The sequence below is a fragment of the Salvelinus sp. IW2-2015 genome, linkage group LG26 (assembly GCF_002910315.2).
Source record: "Salvelinus sp. IW2-2015 linkage group LG26, ASM291031v2, whole genome shotgun sequence".
Classification (NCBI taxonomy): Eukaryota; Metazoa; Chordata; class Actinopteri; order Salmoniformes; family Salmonidae; genus Salvelinus; species Salvelinus sp. IW2-2015.
This window is the reverse complement of record NC_036866.1, coordinates 30947993-30968235: the sequence shown is the minus strand read 5'-3', so window position 1 is coordinate 30968235 and position 20243 is coordinate 30947993. Positions and strand designations below refer to the sequence as shown.

At 43.2% G+C, this 20243-nt stretch overlaps 1 protein-coding gene across 2 annotated transcripts in view; it reads right to left on the bottom strand.

Moving 5' to 3' along the window:
• The window catches only part of LOC111952640 (inactive serine protease PAMR1), a 66988-nt gene that overhangs the window by 15131 nt on the left and 31614 nt on the right, over nt 1–20243 (bottom strand). The window contains exons 3-4 of one of the 2 annotated variants that reach the window (XM_023971533.2): nt 16810–16935; nt 13134–13248 (exon numbers count right to left, since the gene is read on the bottom strand). In XM_023971533.2, coding sequence (XP_023827301.1) covers nt 13134–13248; nt 16810–16935 — 241 coding nt within the window. Of the gene's footprint in view, nt 1–13133; nt 13249–16809; nt 16936–20243 lie in introns of those variants that run through there. The other variant, XM_023971534.2, reaches the window with a different exon arrangement.

The following is a 20243-nucleotide window of genomic DNA, read 5'->3' as shown; positions in this document are numbered from 1 at the left end:
CAATGAGTAATAAAAACGACACCCAACAAGTCAATCTAACCTAACAATTCCACAACGGGGTACTACCTTATACACACAAGTGTAAAGGGATAAGAATAGTGTACATCAAGCATATATGAATGAGTGGATGGTACAGAAACGGCATAGGCAAGATGCAGTAGATGGTATAGAGTCCAGTATATACATATGAGATGAGTAAGTGTAGGTATGTAAACATAAATGGCATTAAGTTTAAAAGTGGCTATGATCATTATTAACATAAAGATGGAAGATGCAGTAGATGATTATAGAGTAGCAGTATATACATATACAAATATGAGATGAAGTATGTAGGGTATGTAACAGGAAAGTGGCATAGTTTTAATGTGGCTTAGTGGATACTGCAACATGTATTACATAAAAGATGGCAAGATTGCAGTAGATGATATAGAAGTAACAGTATATACATATACATTGAGATGAGTAATGTAGGGTATGTAAACATTATTTAGCTCAGTTACCTTAGCTTTCTTGGGAACAGGAACAATGGTGGCCATCTTGAAGCATGTGGGGACAGCAGACTGGGATAAGGATTGATTGAATATGTCCTTAAACACACCAGCCAGCTGGTCTGCGCATGCTCTGAGGACGCGGCTAGGGATCCTTTCTGGGCCGGCAGCCTTGCAAAGCTTAACATGTTTAAATGTTTTACTCACGTCAGCCAAGGAGAAGGAGAGCCAACAGTCCATGGTAGCGGGCCGTGTCGGTGCAAAGAATGTGTTTAGCCTGTCCGGAAGCAAGACGTCGGTCTCGGCGAAGTGGCTGGTTTTCCTTTTGTAGTCCGTGATTGTCTGTAGTCCCTGCCACATACGTCTCGTGTCTGAGTCATTGAATTGCGACTCCCCTTTATCTCTATACTGACGTTTAGCTTGTTTGATTGCCTTGCGGGGTGAATAACTACACTTTTTATATTCTGCCATATTACCAGTGACCTTGCCATGGTTAAATGCAGTGGTTCGCGCTTTCAGTTTCACGCGAATGTTACCATCTATCCACGGTTTCTGTTTAGGGTAGGTTTAAATAGTCACAGTGGGTATTACATCTCCTATACACTTCCTTATAAACTCAGTCACCGTATCTGTGTATGTGTCTAGATTATTTCCGCAAGCTACCCGTAACATATCCCAGTTCACGATATCAAAACAATCCTGAAGCGTGGATTCCGATTGGTCAGACCAGCGTTGCCTAGTTCGAAGCACGGGTCCTTCCTGTTTGAGTTTCTGCCTATAGGACGGGAGGTGCAAGATGGAGTTGTGGTCAGATTTGCCGAAAGGGTGGGGGAGGGCCTGGTAAGCATTCAGGAAGATTGAATGGCAATGGTCGAGAGTCTTAGCAGCGCACGTAGTACAGTCGATATGTTGATAGGACCTCGGTAGCCTAGTCCTCAAATTTGCTTTGTTGAAATCCCCAGCTACAATAAATGCAGACTCAGGATTTGTGGTTTCCAGTTTGCATAAATTCCAGTGAAGGTCTTTGAGGGCCGTCGAGGTAACGGCTTGAGGTGGGATGTAAACGGCCGTGGCGATGCTGGAGGATAATTCTCTTGGGAGATAATATGGTTGGCATTTAATTATGAGATATTCTAGGTCGGGTGAACAAATGGACTTGAGTTCCTGTAGGTTTCTAGAATTACACCATTAGTCGTTAATCATGAAACAAACCCCTTCGCCCTTCTGCTTCCCGGAGAGATATGTATTCCTGTCTGCGCGATGTACTGAGAATCCTGCTGGCTTTACCGACTCCGACAGAGTATCCAAAGAGAGCCATGTTTCCGTTAAGTAAAGTATGTTACAGGCCCCGATGTCTCTCTGGAAAGAAATCCTTGCTCTAAGCTCATCAACTTTGTTATCCAAAGCCTGAACATTAGCGAGTAATATACTCGGAAGCGAAGGGTGGCGTGCACGCCTCCTAAGTCGAACCAGCAGGTCGCCTTGAGTGCCTCTCCTCTGCCGGCAATGTTTTGGGTCAGTCTCTGGAATAAGTTAAATTGCTCTGGATAGGGGAAAAAAGGATCTGATCCAGGGAAGTCGTATTCCTGGTCGTAATGCTGGTAGTTCTTGTGAGTTACCACAATTCTAATATCCAATAGTTCTTCCCGGCTGTATGTAATGACACAAAACATTCCTGAGCTAATAGTGTAAAAAATAGTACAGAAAAAAAATCCATCTTTCTAAATCCAAACTTCCTCCATACAGTGCAATCGGAAATAACTCAGACCCCTTGACTTTTCCCACATTTTGTTACTTTACAGCCTCATTCTCAAATTGATTAAATTAATACAAATCCTCATCAATCTACATACAATACCCCATAATGACAAAGCAAAAACAGAAATACCTTATTTACATTATTACAGTATTCAGACCCTTTGCTATGAGACTCGAAATTGAGCTCAGGTGCATCCTGTTTCCATTGATCATCCTTGAGATGTTTCAACAACTTGATTGAAGTCCACCTGTGGTAAATTCAATTGATTGGACATGATTTGGAAAGTCACATACCTTTCTAGATAAGGTCCCACAGTTGACCATGAGAAACAAGATTATCTGGTCTGATGAAACCAGATTGAACTCTTTGGCCTGAATGCCAAGTGCCATGTCTGGAGGAAACCTGGCACCATCCCTACGGTGAAGCATGGTGGTGGCAGTATCATGTTGTGAGGATGTTTTTCAGTGGCAGGCACTGGGAGACGAGTCAGGATCGAGGGAAAGATGAACTGAGCAAACTACAGTGAGTCTTTAACGAAAACCTGCTCCAGAGCGCTCAGGACCTCAGACTGGGGCCAAGTTTCACCTTTCAACAGGACAACAACCCGAAGCACACAGCCAAGACAAGGCAGGAGTGGTTTCAGGACAAGTCTCTGAATGTCCTTGAGTGGCCCAGCCAGAGAGTGGACTTGAACCTGATCGAACATCTCTTGAGAGACCTGAAAATTCACAACGCTCCCCATCCAACCTGGTGGAGCTTGATAGGATCTGCAGAGAAGAATGGGAGAAACTCCCCAAATACAGGTGTGCCAAGCTTGTAGCGTCATACCCAAGAAGACTCTAGGCTGGAATCGCTGGCTACAACTGAGTAAAGGGTCTGAATACTTACGTAAATGTTGTTTTTTAATACATGTGCAAAAATGTCTACTAACCTGTTTTTGCTTTGTTAAGTGTGTGTAAATTGATGAGGGAAAAATCTATTTAATACATTTTAGAATAAGGCTGTAACGTAAGAAAATGTGGAAAAGGTCAAGGGGTCTGAATACTTTCTGAATACACTGTATATTCTGTCGAACTCCACACCTTGAATTAACTTGGAATCCGATATTTGTCTACAGCCAAAGTATTGCTAGTGAAAAAATGTCTGTTGACAAAGTATCTGTTCACTTGCAATGCCATTTAAAATGTGGATATCTTCAGAAGCCAATAGTCATGGTTTGTTTTATCTAGTCACTTATACCATTCAGTCATCCAGTCATTCTTCTGTTTAGTCCAGCCAGAAAGTTTTCATTGGCGTAGCCAGGCCTGGATTTTCCATATCAAACAGGTTTCTCACTTGGCTCCACTCAAAAGTAATGGGAAGTAAACATCATGTAAATTGCTCATTACTGCACCACCCCCCCTTTACTCTGAGTTTTCCTGCTAGAGCCTTTGTTTCCTGGAGCAGCCGTGAGAGGGAGTGCCTGCCTGGCTTTGCTGGCTCTGCCACCCTGGCTGGCACCATCTCACACCACTGACTCTTTTACTACAGCCAGCAGGCGAGCAATGAACAGCAATCAGAGCCATTGAAGATGTTAACGGCGCCAACGAGTGATTCCCTCACTTTGCACGACTCACTTCCTTTTAATGAAGGTGAGAATAGAATGTTAAGTTCTCTCTGGTTGCGGTGGAGGTGAAATCTGTTATGATGTATTTTCACCAAGGCAACAGTGATCAGCGCTTTTTCATACTGTCACCTTTTTTCTGCTTCCTCGCCTGCGAAAGAGATCAATGAAAAAAAGTAGACTCAGAGTCGTTATAAAAAATGTTTCTGCACTGCTTTCAACTGAGATCATGGCTGAGTCTAATGATGTCCAATTTGAGGCAACAACGCAACAATTGTTACTGCGTGGAAGTAATGGGACATTTGCAGGAGCTAAGAGGAAAAATGGAAAATATAATGCCACAAGCGTTAGTTACACAGGCTACAAAAACAGAACATATTTTAGCCTTCAATTTCAACAAGGACAGATGTTTGAGTAAACATATGTCGAGCTATAGAAAAACAGATGATATATTAATTGTCAAGGTTTAGCACTATTAGAAATATTTTAAGGATATCTGTTCACTTAGCACTCTCCCATTTCTTTCCATGAAGCAGATATCCAAACAGTTTAAGTACCTCGTATATTTTGAACCCAGCGAGAAGCGTATGTATATATGGTACCATACAATATACTTAATACATCTATGTTGTGAGGCCCGTAAAAATCTCATCTCATTCTTTATAATCAGTGATCATCTGCAAACTTCCATGTGTGACTGACTGTGTTAACACTGGTCTGATTGTAAGTGACTGACTGTGTTAATAACACTGGTCTGATTGTAAGTGACTGACTGTGTTAACACTGGTCTGATTGTAAGTGACTGACTGTGTTAATACACTGGTCTGATTGTAAGTGACTGACTGTTTAACACTGGTCTGATTGTAAGTGACTGACTGTGTTAATAACACTGGTCTGATGTAAGTGACTGACTGTGTTAATAACACTGGTCTGATTGTAAGTGACTGACTGTGTTAATAACACTGGTCTGATTGTAAGTGACTGACTGTGTTAATAACACTGGTCTGATTGTAAGTGACTGACTGTGTTAACACTGGTCTGATTGTAAGTGACTGACTGTGTTAACACTGTCTGATTGTAAGTGACTGACTGTGTTAAATAACACTGGTCTGATTGTAAGTGACTGACTGTGTTAACACTGGTCTGATTGTAAGTGACTGACTGTAACTTGTTGATGTGTCATTGATGTATGATTACTATTAACTCAAACAGTCACATTGCCAAGCTAAATAGTATGATTGGTGAATATACTACTGTCAACTCCCAGCGTTCCTTGTGAATTCTCAGTGAATTTACACTATAAGGTCGTCCAGAAACCAGAGGTCTGTGGCTTCAGGGCCTCTTTTAATGAGAGTTAAAGTGAATAGCATAATTGGGGAGAGCATAATTGGGGAGAGAGTGCCTTTGGAAAGTATTCACGCCCCTTGACCTTTTCCACATTTTGTTAGGTTACAGCCTTATTCTAAAATTGATTAACTAGTTTTTCCCCCCACACAATACCCCACAAGGTTTTTAGAAAATTGTGCTAATTTATAAAAATAATACTTTACTCAGTGCTTTGTTGATGCACCTTTGACAGCGATTACAGTCTTGAGTATTCTTGGGTATGACGCTACATACTTGGCACACCTATATTTGGGGAGTTTTTCCCATTCTTCTCTGCAGATCCTCTCAAGCTCTTTCAGGTTGGATGGGGAATATTGCTGCACAACTTTTTTCAGGACTCTTCAGAGATGTTCGATCAGGTTTAAGTCTGTGCCACTCAAGGACATTCAGAGACTTGTCCCGAAGCCGCTCCTCGTTGTCTTGGCTGTTTGCTTAGGGTTGTTGTCCTGTTGGAAGGTGAKCCTTCGCCACCAGTCTGAGGTCCTGAGAGCTCTGGAGCAAGTTTTAATCAAGGATCTCTCTCTACTTTGCTCCGTTCACCTTTGCCTCGATCCTTATTAGTCTCCCAGTCTCTGCCGCTGAAAAGAGATGGTGCCAGGTTTCCTCCAGACGTGACGCTTGGCATTCAGGCCAAAGAGTTCAATCTTGGTTTCATCAGAKCAGACTATCTTGTTTCTCATGGTCTGAGAGACTTTAGGTGCCTTTTGGCAAACTCGAAGTGAGCTGTCATGTGTCATTTACTGAGGAATGTCTTCTGATGGCCACTTCTGATACCATAAAGACCTTATTGGTGGAGTGCTGCAGAGATTGTTGTCCTTCTGAAAGGTTCTCCCATCTCCACAGAGGAACTCTAGAGCTCTGTCAGAGTGACCATTGGGTTCTTGGTCACCTTCCTGACCAAGGCCCTTCTCCCCCGATTGCTCAGATCTAGGAAGAGTCTTGGTGGTTCCAAACTTCTTCAAGAATGATGGAGGCCACTGTGTTCTTGGGGCCTTCAATGCTGCAGAAATGGTTTGGTACCCTTCCTCAGATCTGTGCCTCGACACAATCCTGTCTCAGAGCTCAACGGACAATTCCTTCGACCTCATGGCTTCGTTTTTGCTCTGACATGCACTGTCAACTGTGGGACCTTACAGTATATAGACAGGTGTGTGCCTTTCCAATAATGTCCAATCAATTTAGTTTACCACAGGTGAACTCCAATCAAGTTTGTCGAAACATCTCAAGGATGATCAATGGAAACAGGATGCACCTGAGCTCTATTTCGAGTCTCATAGCAAAGGGTCTGAATACTTATGTAAATAAGGTATTTCTGTTTTTATGTATTTTTAATTTGCAAACATTTCTAAAAACCTGTTGTTGTGGGGTATTGTGTGTAGATTGTTGAGGAATTTGTTTTATTTAATTGATTTTAAAATAAGGCTGTAATGTCACAAAATGTGGGAAAAGTCAAGGAGTCTGGACAGGGAATGACAGAAAACAAGGGTTTGGATGGAGGAGTGTAAGTTAACATTCAGCTCTAACAGAAAAAGATGAAAAAGAATGGGGAGTATCTCCTGGCTCTTCTCTATATTGGTAGATTTAACCCTCATACTACCAACATATTTCATACACATGGATTACCATTGAGGTCATTTTGACCCTAAGAAGAAACTATTGGAAAAAGCAACAATCAAAATATCAACTTGATTCTCATCAAAACATCATTAGACATGTTGTGTTATCAAAAAAATATAAAAAAGACCAAAACAGACATATTCTTAACATTCCTTCAATAATCTGCTGCTTATTCCTAAAGTACATTCCAAATAAGTACTAAAAAGCTGATTTACAATCACACTAATTGTCATATTTTATGTGGTAAAAATGTCTGCCATTTAAAGGGGCAGTACACCAAGATATGAAATATACTTTATTTTAGTGACAAAAAGTGATTCATCCATTTATCCTGAGAAACAATGGAGAAAAATATGGCTTAGTTGTATTTATTTTCTTACCCCACAACCAGCAGTAGCATCGCTGCTAGTGAAACAATGGGAATGGTAGGGCTTGTATGGCAGGATGTGTAAGGTTCTGCTTTTCCTTTCTTAGTCAACCTTGTGTTCTTTTTCTTTGTGTTCTTGAACGTAGCCCTGTTTCTTTGTGTTCTGGTACGTAGCCCTGTCTTTCATTTTTGTTCATTGATTTCACCTGTGTTCGTTTCTCACCTGCTCTCATCAGCTCTCTATTTAGTTCAGTTCTTTCTGTTTGTATGGTTGTGAGGTATTGTTTTGTTTTTGACTGCCTACCTGTGTTTGACCATTGCCTGCGACCACAATTCCTGCCTTCTGCAAAGGCGTAATAAACATCTGCCGCGCTCTGCGCAAGAATCTACACCTTTTTCTCCCTGAGTATTCATTACAGAATACATTGCCTAAAAACAGAATGGATTCAGCAGAGCTACAGCAGCGCCTAACCCAGCAAGAGGAGTTTATGGAGGAAATTTTCCATCTTCTCTGCCAGCTTATCCCTACTCCTCCGATGCCAGCTATCGTCACCCATAGCACTCCTTCGTTCACACCCATGCCTGGAACATATAATGGTTCGCCTGGGAAATGTCAGCGATGTCTGATGCAACGCAGCAAATACATTGGGCACAACCCCAATAACTTCGCCACCGACAAGGGCAGGGTGGATTTTGTTGTCTCTACTCACAGGCAAAGCCCTGGATTGGGCCACAGCCATATGGACTGCCAACAGCAGAGATCTCGGATCTGAGACACATTTTCACACCCTCTTCAAAGATGCATTCGATCACTCTCCCTCTGGTCGTCCTATAGGAGACCTCATAGAGCTTCAAAAGGTCGCAATTCAGCTGCTGAGTATGCCATCGAGTTCCGCACCATGGCTGCAAGGAGTTGATGGAATGAGGCTGCTTTACTTACCGTCTACCGAAGAGGGCTCAACAGGGAACTTCAGGCGGAGCTGGCCTGTAGAGGTCACCTTCAGGATTTAAATCAATACATTCATATCTCCATCGACCACCTCATCGCCGACCGCCGAAGAACTCTGCCACCCAGGAACCCGAAACCTTCTCTTTCCATGATTCCATCATCCTGTCCGAGTCTTCCAGAGCCCATGCAGTTGGGCCATGCTCCTCTCCCGTGTATCGAACATCAAAACCGGATCCAAGAAGGGCTCTGCCTATACTGTGGCGGGAAAGATCATCTACTCAGCCATTGCCCTGTTCGCTCCCCACAGAGAGATGTGAAGGGTCCCTCCGCTGCCATGCAGGTAGGCGTGTCCTTATTTCTAAATATCTCCCAGAAGCAATTCTCCATCCCAGTATTGATAACCTTGAAGGGAGTTACCAAGTACGTAGAAGGCTTGACAGATTCAGGAGCAGCAAGTAATTTTATCGATCACCAGCTAGTAAAAGAGCTTGACATTGATCTAACACCTGTCACCCCTCCCTTAAGGATTAACACCCTGGATGGGCGGCATTTGGGCACGCACCTGACACAGAGCGTCACCCTCCAGATTGGAGTCTTCCACACGGAAACCATTCAACTCTCATCCTCGGACACCCTCATTGTTGTCACGACCCTTCAATGTCTTAAGCAAAACCAAGGCCTCCACTCTGCCACCACATCGCCCAGGAGACTGTGCTATTGACTTACTCCCTGGAGTGTCCCCACCGATGGGCCGTGTTTACCCCCTATCTATCCTGGAAAATGAGGCAATGGAGAACTACATTGATGTTTCATTCGTGCTTCTTCCCCGGCTGTGTCCAGCTTCTTCTTCCATGTATATCCATCCGTCCATGTATTGAATGACGTCACGGTCAAGAACCGTGACCCTCTTCCTCTGATCCCAGCGTCCCTTGAACAAGTGGGCCGCGCCAACATCTATACTAAACTCGACCTGTGAAGTGCATATAACCATGTCCGTATACGTGGAGGCGACGAATGGAAGACGGCCTTCATCACCGCTCGAGGGCACTACGAACACCTGGTCATGCCTTACGAACGCCCCCGCCGTCTTCTAATCCTTTATGAATGAGGTTTTACAGGATATGATCAACCGCTTTCTCATCGTCTAGATTGATGACATCCTGATTTACTCCTACTCCCTGAAGGATCACATACAGCATGTGCAAAAGGTTCTTCAACGGCTCCTTGAGCATAACCTTTTATGTGAAGACCTTCCATGTAACCTCGGTAAACTTCCTCGGCTTCATACTGACACCTGGAGTGGTCAGCATAGATGAGAACAAAGTCACCGGCGTCAGTAACTGGCCCAAACCCACCACCATTAAGGAACTCCAACGTTTCATTGGATTCTCCAACTTCTATTGCCGGTTCATTCAGAACTTCAGTTCTATGGCCGCTCCCCTCACTGCCCTTACTAGCCAAAAGACCCGGACCCTTCAATGGACTGATACCACCCTGACTGCAATCAACAACTTGAAACGCCTCTTCACCTCAGCATCTGTCCTTCGCCAACCTGATCCGACCCTTCCTTTCACCCTGGAGGTGGATGCCTCAAGTAGGAGTCATACTCTCTCAGCGGGTGTGAACACCTCCCAAATCACATCCCTGTCCCTTCTTTTCCAGGAAGTTATCCCCCGCTGAGAGGAATTATGATGTGGGGAACAGAACTCCTCGCCATCAAGCTGGCCCTCGAGAAGTGGCGCCACTGGTTGGAGGGCGCACAACATCCCTTTCTCGTCCTAACAGATCATTGTAATCTGGACTATATCAGAGAGGCCAAGAGGTTAAACTCCAAACATGCCCGCTGGGCTCTCTTCACACACTTCCATTTTCATGTTACTTACATCCCTGGAAAGAAAAAAGTAAAAGCTGATGCTCCCTCCCGCCAGTTTGACCTTCGGACCAATACCTCAGACCCTACACCCATTCTTCTTTCCTCTTGCATTATGGGACCAGTACAGTGGGAGGGTTCACTCTGCTATACAAGAAGCCCTAACCTCAGACCCGGCTCCTCCTGAGACACCAGCTGGGAAGAATTACATACCAGCAGCTGTTAGACCCCAACTGATGCAATGGTGTCACACGTCCTTGGGGTCAGGACATCTGGGCATTACACGAACCACCGAACTTCTAGCCCGGAAGTTCTGGTGGTCCTCACTGGCATCAGACGTAAGGGATTACGCACTCTCCTGTCCAGTCTGCGCCCAAACCAAAATCCCTCGTCATCTCCCTTCCGGGAAGCTTCAACCTTTGCCAATCCCTCACAGACCCTGGTCCCACATAGCTGTTGACTTCTTCACAGACCTTCCTGAATCCTCTAACACCACCATCCTTGACATAGTAGACCGTTTTTCAAAAATGTGTTGTCTGGTTCCGGAGTGTATGTTCCAGCAGGTGTTCCGTCTGTATGGATTCCYGAGGACATCGTCTCTGACCACGGGCCCCAATTTGTCTCCCAGGTGTAGCGAGCCTTCTGTGACCGACTGGGGGTCACCCTCAGCCTCTCCTCCGGGTACCACCCCCAGACCAGCGGGCAGACGGAACACCTGAACCAAGAAATGGTACCTCCGCCAACAATGTTCTGCCTCTCCACACGTCCTAGGCCGAATATGCTCAGAACTCACTCATGCACTCATCCCTCCGCCTTACTCCGTTTCAGTGTGTCCTTGGTTTCCAACCCTAGATGTTTCCCTGGGAGGAGGAGCCTGGTACTGTCCCAGCTGTCGACGACTGGTTTCGGCGTGGTGAGCGGGTATGAGAGACCGCTCACCGGCATCTGCAGAAGGCTCTAATACCCATAAACGCTTTGCCGACAGACGCCGCCAACCTACGGCACTCTTTCACCCCAGGCAGCGTGTTTTTTTGGMMTTTTTTACCTTTATTTAACTAGGCAAGTCAGTGAAGAACAAATTCTTATTTATAATGACGGCCTAGGGACAGTGGGTTAACTGCCTTGTTTAGGGACAGAATGACAGATTTTTACCTTGTTAGCTCGGGGATCCAGAGAAATCTACATTCAAATAAAATTCCTATCAATGAAATTACTTTAGAAGAAATTAGGTGTTTTTGCCCCAAAGGACTTGGATTTTAAAGTCTATATTGATACAGCAACACTAAACAATGATTTAGATGTATTAAGAAACAGTTGATTGACAAAGTCATGAACATTTTGAATAATTCAATAAACAGGGCCAGACTATTGCACGTGGGGCACCCCAAAAAATATTATTTGGTAATCCGTTTACTGCAACTTACTGCATTTCATGAGGCTAAGAGCAAATGTTGCAGTTTTAAAGCTAATTTCCTACAATTCTACACTTTTTGCCATGGGGCAAAGATTTTTTGTTGTTGCTGTTTTATGCTGATCTCATGCTTTTGTTCACAATTTGCCATGAGGTTGCGAGATTGTTGTAGTTTTTAAAGCACATTTTCAGCTATTCTACACATTTTGTCATGAAGCTGAGAGAAAATGTTGCAGTTTTAAAGTTACTTTCCTGAAATTCTACACCATGTGCTATCTGAGGGCCCCCTGACGTGCACTGCATGCCCGGTCGGTAATCTGACTCTGTGAATAAACCACCTTTGGGTTATTATCCAAAATATGCCTCCGGGGTGAAAATGACCCCAGTCGGCTGACCCCAGTCGGATGAGGGTTAAGATATTTGACTCTACATTCAAAGGAGAACAGTGGAATGACGTCATATTTTAGATCAGACTTTTTCACAATAGCAAATTCCCCCATTGTTATTAAAGTCTCTTAAAGTCCCCACATCTCAGGGCTCTAAAAGTATAGCTGTGCAGCGTGTGTTGCTGTGTAACTCGATTGGTGTGTTGTCCATGAGGAGTGTGAAGTGAGAGTCAACATTACTGGTATAAATTAGAGTGATGTAGCCAAGAGTAGTGAGTAATACATGCAAAATGGCTCTGCCAGTAAGGTTTCGCTGGCTGGTGCCAAAGCGTATAAATTCATTAGTCCAACTATGAGCACAGCAACATGAAACAGAGAGGACCACTATTTAATGATGGTCTCTGTGTCTTGTATGTCATAATGGACACAAAACAGCAGTATAAGGCCCTATTTCTTCACTTTAGGAGATGATTTATGAATCTCTATCTGTCGATAAACCATATTGTGCAACTGGTTATGCTATGCTTGCAGATCCATTTGTCATCAGATCATGGATTTGGCCTAGCTGTCTGAGCTTGTCACGGTTGTGTAGTTTAACATGGAGCTTTATGTGTTTTCACAAAGGGAAAAATGCTATCAATCTCAGAAAAAAGGGTTCCAAAATGGTTCTTCATCTGTCCCCAACCCAAAAAGGTAGAACACGTTTGGGTTCCATGTACAACCCTTTGTGAAAAGGAAAAGTGTTCTACATGGAACCCAAAAGGGTTCTCCAAAGGATTCTCCTATGGGGACCCTTATAGGTTCTAGATAGCACCTTTTTTTCTAAGCGTGTATTGATCTGTTTATTTCAACACACAAAGCTATTACTGTACGTACTACGTATTATGCCAACAGACTGGAAGCAGCTCAATGTTGAAGGTGGCTTTTTTTAATCGTTATCGTAAATGCCCTCAAATAAAATGCTGGAGAAAATACAAAGTTATCACATGAGTGAAATGCAATTACTTTTATTCAAGAATAGGAGTGGTTTCCAACCTGTGGTCTAGACTCACATTGGTCCATGACCTACCTCTCAAAGAATTGTGAAAGCTGAAATTAAATGGGTCAGGTATTAATAACTATTACAGATGGTCACCAGAGAGGCCAAAGTATAGCCTTTCCATGTCAAGGGAAAATATGACAAAGTGAACATTATAACTAGCTGTCATTCAGTTACACCAGGCTTTGGCGCAGTGGACTAACTCTGTCTTGAGGTTAAGAGACAACTCAGGTCAGATACACCGTTGGTCACACCCACCTGAAGTCGATGGTGAATCGTGGGTCCACCTGAACTGTCCATTCACAGCGACCGTTGGTGGGGTAACTTTCCAGAACTATGTGGCCCTGACGTTTACGGATCACTCCTCCACACTCTATAAACAGGAACAAAACCATTTAGAGCTCACATTTTACATGATCATGCAATGCAATCAGCTTTTTCTTTATTAATGTAATTATATGTTTCATTATAATTAAATCATTGTGTTTTTGTTTAGCTCATACACAATATTTACTAAAGTATGTGCACACCCCTTCGAACTAGTGGATTCAGCTCTTTCAGCCACATCCGTTACCGACAGGTGTATCAAATCTAGCACACATCCATGCAATCTCCATAGACAAACATTGGCAGTAGAATGGCCTWACMGAAGAGCTCAGTGACTTTCAAWGTGARACCGTCATAGGATGCCACCTTCCCAACAAGTCAGTTCATCAAATGTCTGCCCTGCTGGAGCTTCCCTTGTCAACTGTAAGTGCTGTTATTGTGAAATGAATATGTTTAGGAGCAACAACGGCTCAGCTGCGAAGTGGTAGGCCACACAAGCTCACAGAACGGGACCGCTGAGTGCTGAAGCGCGGAGCGTGTAAAAATCATCTGTCCTCGGTTGCTACACTTACTACTGAGTTCCAAACTGCCTCTGGAAGCAACATCAGCCCAATAACTGTTTGTCAAGAGCTTCATGAAATGGGTTTCCATGGCCAAGCAGCTACACACAAGCCTAAGATTACCGTGCGCAATGCAGGCGTTGGCTGGAGTGTTGTAAAGCTCGCCGCCATTGGACTCTGGAGCAGTGAAACACGTTTTCTGGAATGATGAATCACGCTTCACCATCTGGCAGTCAATCTGGGTTTGGTGGATGACAGGAGAACGCTACTTGCCCCAATACATAGTGCCAACTGTAAAGTTTGATGGAGGAGGAATAATGGTCTGGGGCTGTTTTCCATGGTGCATGCCAGGCCAATTAGTTCCAGTGAATGGAAATCTTAACGCTACAGGATATAATGACATTCTAGATGATTCTGTGCTTCCAGCTTTGTGGCAAGAGTTTGGGGAAGGCCTTTCCTGTTTCATCATCACAATGCCCCCGTGCACAAAGTGAGGTCCATACAGAATCTTTTTTCAAGATCGGTGTGGAATAACTTGACTAGCCTGCACAGAGACCTGACCTCAACCCCATTGAACACCTTTGTGATGAATTGGAACGCCGACTGCGAGCCAGGCCTAATCGCGCAACATCAGTGCCCAACCTCACTAATGCTCTTGTGGCTGAATAGAAGCAAGTCCCCGCAGCAATGTTCCAACTTCTAGTGGAAAGCCTTCCCAGAAGAGTGGAGGCTGTTATAGCAGCAAATGGGGGACCAACTCCATGTTAATGCCCAAGATTTTGGAATGAGATGTTCGACGAGCAGGTGTCCACTGTCCTCATACTTGTGAACATGTAGTGTACAGTCGTGGCCAAAAGTTTTGAGAATGACACAAATATAAATTTTCACAAAGTTTGCTGCTTCAGTGTCTTTAGATATTTTTGTCAGATGTTACTATGGAATACTGAAGTAGAATTACAAGCATTTCATAAGTGTCAAAGGCTTTTATTGACAATTACATGAAGTTGATGCAAAGAGTCAATATTTGCAGTGTTGACCCTTCTTTTTCAAGACTCTGAAATCGCCCTGGCATACTGTCAATTAACTTCTGGGCCACATCCTGACTGATGGCAGCCCATTCTTGCATAATCAATGCTTGGAGTTTGTCAGAATTGTGGGTTTTTGTGTGTCCACCCACCTCTTGAGGATTGACTACAAGTTCTCAATGGGATTAAGGTCTGGGGAGTTTCCGGCATGGACCCAAAATATTGATGTTTTGTTCCCCGAGCCACTTAGTTATCACTCTTGCCTTATGGCAAGGGGCTCCATCATGCTGGAAAGGCATTGTTCGTCACCAAACTGTTCCTGGATGGTTGGGAGAAGATGCTCTCGGAGGATGTGTTGGTATCATTCCTTATTCATGGGTGTGTTCTTAGGCAAAAGTCTAAGTGAGTGAGCCCACTCCCTTGGCTGAGAAGCAAACCACACATGAATGGCCTCAGGATGCTTTACTGTTGGCATGACACAGGACTGATGGTAGCGCTCACCTTGTCTTCTCTGGAAAACCTTTTTTCCAGGTGCCCCAAACAATCGAAAGGGGATCATCAGACAAAATGACTTTACCCCAGTCCTCAGCAGTCCAATCCCTGTACCTTTTGCAGAATATCAGTCTGTCCCTGATGTTTTTCCTGGAGAGGATTGCTTCTTTGCTGCCCTTTTGACACCAGGCCATCCTCCAAAAGTCTTCGCCTCACTGTGTGTGTCGATGCACTCACACCTGCCTGCTGCATTCTGAGCAAGCTCTGTACTGGTGGTGCCCCGATCCCGAAGCTGAATCAACTTTAGGAGACGGTCCTGGCGCTTGCTGGACTTTCTTGGGCGCCCTGAAGCCTTCTTCACAACAATTAGACCGCTCCTTGAAGTTCTTGATGATCCGATAAATGGTTGATTTAGGTGCAATTACTGGCAGCAATATCCTTGCCTGTGAAGTCCTTTTTGTGCAAAGCAATGATGACGGAGCGTGTTTCCTTGCAGGTAACCATGATTGACAGAGGAAGAACAATGATTCCAAGCACCACCAACCTTTTGAGCTTCTCATTCGTTTTTTCGAACTCAATTAGTATGACAGAGTGATCTCCAGCCTTGTCCTCGTCAACACTCACACCTGTGTTAACGAGAGAATCACTGACATGATGTCAGCTGGTCCTTTTGTGGCAGGGCTGAAATGCAGTGGAAATGTTTTTGGGGGATTCAGTTCATTTGCATGGCAAAGGGGAACTTTGCAATTAATTGCAATTTATCTGATCACTCTTCATAACATTCTGGAGTATATGCAAATTGCCATCGTACAAACTGAGGCAGCAGACTTTGTGAAATTAATATTTTTGTCATTCTCTAAACTTTTGGCCACAACTGTATATGTAATTGCCATCTAAAGTTGAGTAATAGCATGATAGTTACCAGTTACAGAGTAACAACATGGCATACATTAGGAAAAATACACTTCAAACGGGAGACAAATGAAGAATGCAGGCTGGTAAAAGTAAACAAAATGCACATTAACCACAGGCCTGCAGCCAAGCGCCACAAATACATGCCAAGTTTCTGCTGTTGATGAAAATATTTTTTTTCTGTGCCTGATAGCTTGTTATTCTACTTGCTTATTGTGAAACCTATGCTTTCTCTAGAAATTATATTGTGAGATTCCAGGATGTTGACTAACACTATTTTGACTTTTCAGCTCCTTGAATGGAAAATCTATAAGACAATTAGCTCTCATCCATGCAAAATACTGTTGTGCCAGAATTGTCTCCTATAGTAATTGGTATATACTGCACTGTAGGTACAGTATGGTATATGCCTATATAGAGGCATGGAAAGGAAGCGAGTTGAAGTTACTTATAACCCTGATACAAAGTCAGATATTCTGTCATCCCCTTAATGGCTTTGGTTGGAACTGGGGGAATAAAGTAATCTGATCCTAGATCTGTGGTCAAGGGCACATTTTACCCATAGCGATGGTAGGAGGTAATGTGGGTAGAGGAATATGTGAGAATGAGTGTACTCACTCAAGCAGTCACCGCCAGACCAGCCTGGTCGACAATCAGCACAGTACTTCCCCGTGACAAAGAAATCATCTCTGGGGCCCCACGTCCCGTTGTTACACCGCTTACAGTTCTCAAATATGCTGCAACCTAAGAGAGAGAGAAGAAGATAGGGGAAATGGGTGGACTAAGAGAGACACAGACTGAGAGGTTAGATAGAAAGAAAGATGGAGCTGGCACAGCATCCAGTAGAAAGTGCTGACTGAAAACTGAAACGTCTGAAACCTCTTCACCATACAGTACCTTCAGAAGGTATTCATACCCTTGACTTATTCCACATTCTGTTGTGTTACAGCCTGAATGTAAAATATATTAAATATATATATTTCTCATCCATCTACACACACTACACCARAATGACAAAGTGAAAACTTGTTTTTAGAAATATTTGCTAATTTATTGAAAATMAAATACAGACATATCTCATTTGCATAAGTATTCACACCTCTTTGCTATGACACTCCAAATTGAGCTCAAGTGCATCCAATTTCCTTTGATCGTCCTTGAGATGTCACTACGACTTGGAGTACACCTGTGGCCAATTCAATTGTTTGGACATGATTTAGAAAGAAACACACCTGTCTATATAAAGTATCATATGTCAGAGCATAAACTATACCAGAGGAACTGTCCGTAGATCTCTGAGATAGAGTTGGTGCTGAGACATACTATATCTGGGGAAGGGTATAAAACARTATCTTGAATGTTGAAAGGTTCCAAGACTAAAGTGGTGTCCATCATTGGGAAATTGAAAAAAAAAATGGAATTACCCAGAGTACCTAGTGCTGGCTGTCCGACCAAACTGAGSAACCGGGCAAGGAGGACCTTGTTCAGGGAGGTGACCAAAACCCCATTGACCACTCTGATAGACCAACAGAGTTCCTTGGCTGAGATGGGATAAACCTGCCAGAAGGACAACAGTCTCTACAGCACTTCATCAATCTGGGCTTCATGGGAGTGGCCAGACAGAAGCCATTCCTGAGAAAAAGGCACATGACAGCACGCCTGGAGTTTGCAAAAAGGCACTTGAAAAACTCAGAGAGCATGTAACTGAAAATGTTATGTTTGTGCTTTTCTAATAACTAATTTCTGTGTTCATGCAAGTGACTGATTGAACTAATCCTTACTGTCAGTATCTGCAATCTGGCAGTACGCCAAGACCCTTGTTTTGAGAATGAAAGATATCTCAGTTTCAAGGTCTCATCTTAGAGAGAAGAAGCCTCGTGGTGTATTGGTCTGTCACATTCATGAACCAGTATTGGTCGGTCACATAAAGGAAGCGAACGTTAATGATGAATTAATTATGAATGATGAATAAGCTAAATCGTGCAAATATAACTTGTCTGCAGTATACAAGAGAACTAACAGGACGGCCCTGGTAGAACTCCTGAAAGATGTTTACGATGGTTTAAAAATAGAAAGAAATTGAATAAAACCAATAAAACTAAACATWAAAAAAAAGGTTACCACAAGTCTTAAATCAAGTAATAGCACGAAGTGAATGTGATTGTGAGTTGCATGAGTGTAGTGAATGTGGATGTGAGAGTTGTGTCAGTGTGGAAATTATTAAGATTATTAAAATTGGGATAATAACAGGATTGAAATTTGGCTATTAAGCTGATTGAAATGTGGATCCATCAGTCCTTGTGTGCAAGTTCTATATATATATTTTCGTTTTTTCTATTGTTACTTCATCAGATCTCTAGTAACCCATTAAACTCTTCTTRACCAATTCCTCCTTCAGACATGTGTTTTATTCATACAGGGGTTTAGATATTTACACTAGTTGTTCTATTTAACAGCATATTCAGGAATAGTACTTTCTCCTTTCATATCTCTCACATACACAGATTTCCTATATAACGTTACGGATCATAAATGCCTACAGACATCCACACCACTCATGTGCAAAGACATCACCATATGTATCTTCAACGGTTCTTTTGCTGCTACTTCCTATACATATAAAATAACACCACGTGCTATTGGTAGTGGCTGCAGACACACGTAGACACTTCTTAGGTATACGATTATGTGGTCTGAGCACTATGTCTGAAGAAAACCAGGCACAGCTAATCACCCGTCTAACACCATTCCTACCATGAAACATGGTGGGGGTAGCATCATGCTATGGGGATGCTTTTCAGCGGCAGGGACTGGGAGACTGGTAAGGATAGAGGAAACAATGAATGGAGCCAAACACAGGCAAATCCCTGATGAGAATCTGCTTCAGAGTGCAAACGACCTTAGACTGGGGGGCAAAGATTTACGTTCCAACAGGACAATGACCCCAAACATAAAGCCAAAGTAACGCTCTAATAGTTTCAGAACAAGAATGTGAAAGTCATTGAGTGGCCCAGCCAAAGCCCAGACTTGAATCCCATTGAAAATATGTGGAAAGACTTGAAGATTGCTGTTCACTGCCACTCCCCATCTAACTCAATAGAGCTTGAGATTCGGAAGAATCAAGGAAGAATGGGAATCCAGATGTGCAATGATGATACAGACATACCCAAGACGACTCAAAGCTGTAATCGCCGCCAAAGGTGCTTCTACAAAGTATTGACTCAGGGTTGTGAAATCTTATGCAAATTAGATATTTCTGTAATTAGTTTTCAATAAATGTGGGTTATAAATACTTTCTGAAAGTACTGTAAGTGTGATGCATTCAGTCACAGTCTTAGTTTGCCCTTTCCCAATTACTATGGACGGTTTTAATCGGCCCCATACACCTACTGCATTCCCCTTAGTGCCTGTTAGCTCTTTACATCAGACCTGCTAAACTCATCAGGCTCCTCTTGCACTGTAACAGGGTAACAGAACAGAAAAAACAGCTTCCTGAAATAGAAATGTCCAGAAAACACCCAGAAGGACTGCGTTTCAGATAGGATATATTTTCACATTGGAGGTTCTATGGTGCTCTGTATTGCAGACATCCTGAGGACAGGCAGAGCGTCAGGGAGACAGAGACACAGCAGCAGGACATATAAACATCAACAGGTATCAGTGTAAATATCAATGACTTTACCATGTCTCCTCCACCTTCTACATGCAGTACACTCAGGATAGAGAGGGATGGAAAAGGGTTTACTGTATGGGATTTACAGGAAAAGTCCTTTATAAGTGCATACTTCAGCCTTTTACTATTTCAGTGAAATCTGGCCAATAGTTCAGGCAGAGGAGTATGTTGTGAAGTTGGAACAGACAAACAACATATTTTCATAAGTGAAAAGATTAGCATATTCTGATAGGTAAACAAGTCTTGCAACAACTTGTGGTGAAATATAATAACTACGCATTGTGCCTTTTGAGCAATGTGTTTTCTCTTAGGTTATTTATGCTGTAATAACTTTGTTATTGCCAACACACCTCCCAGTCAGAGTAAATACACAACAGGA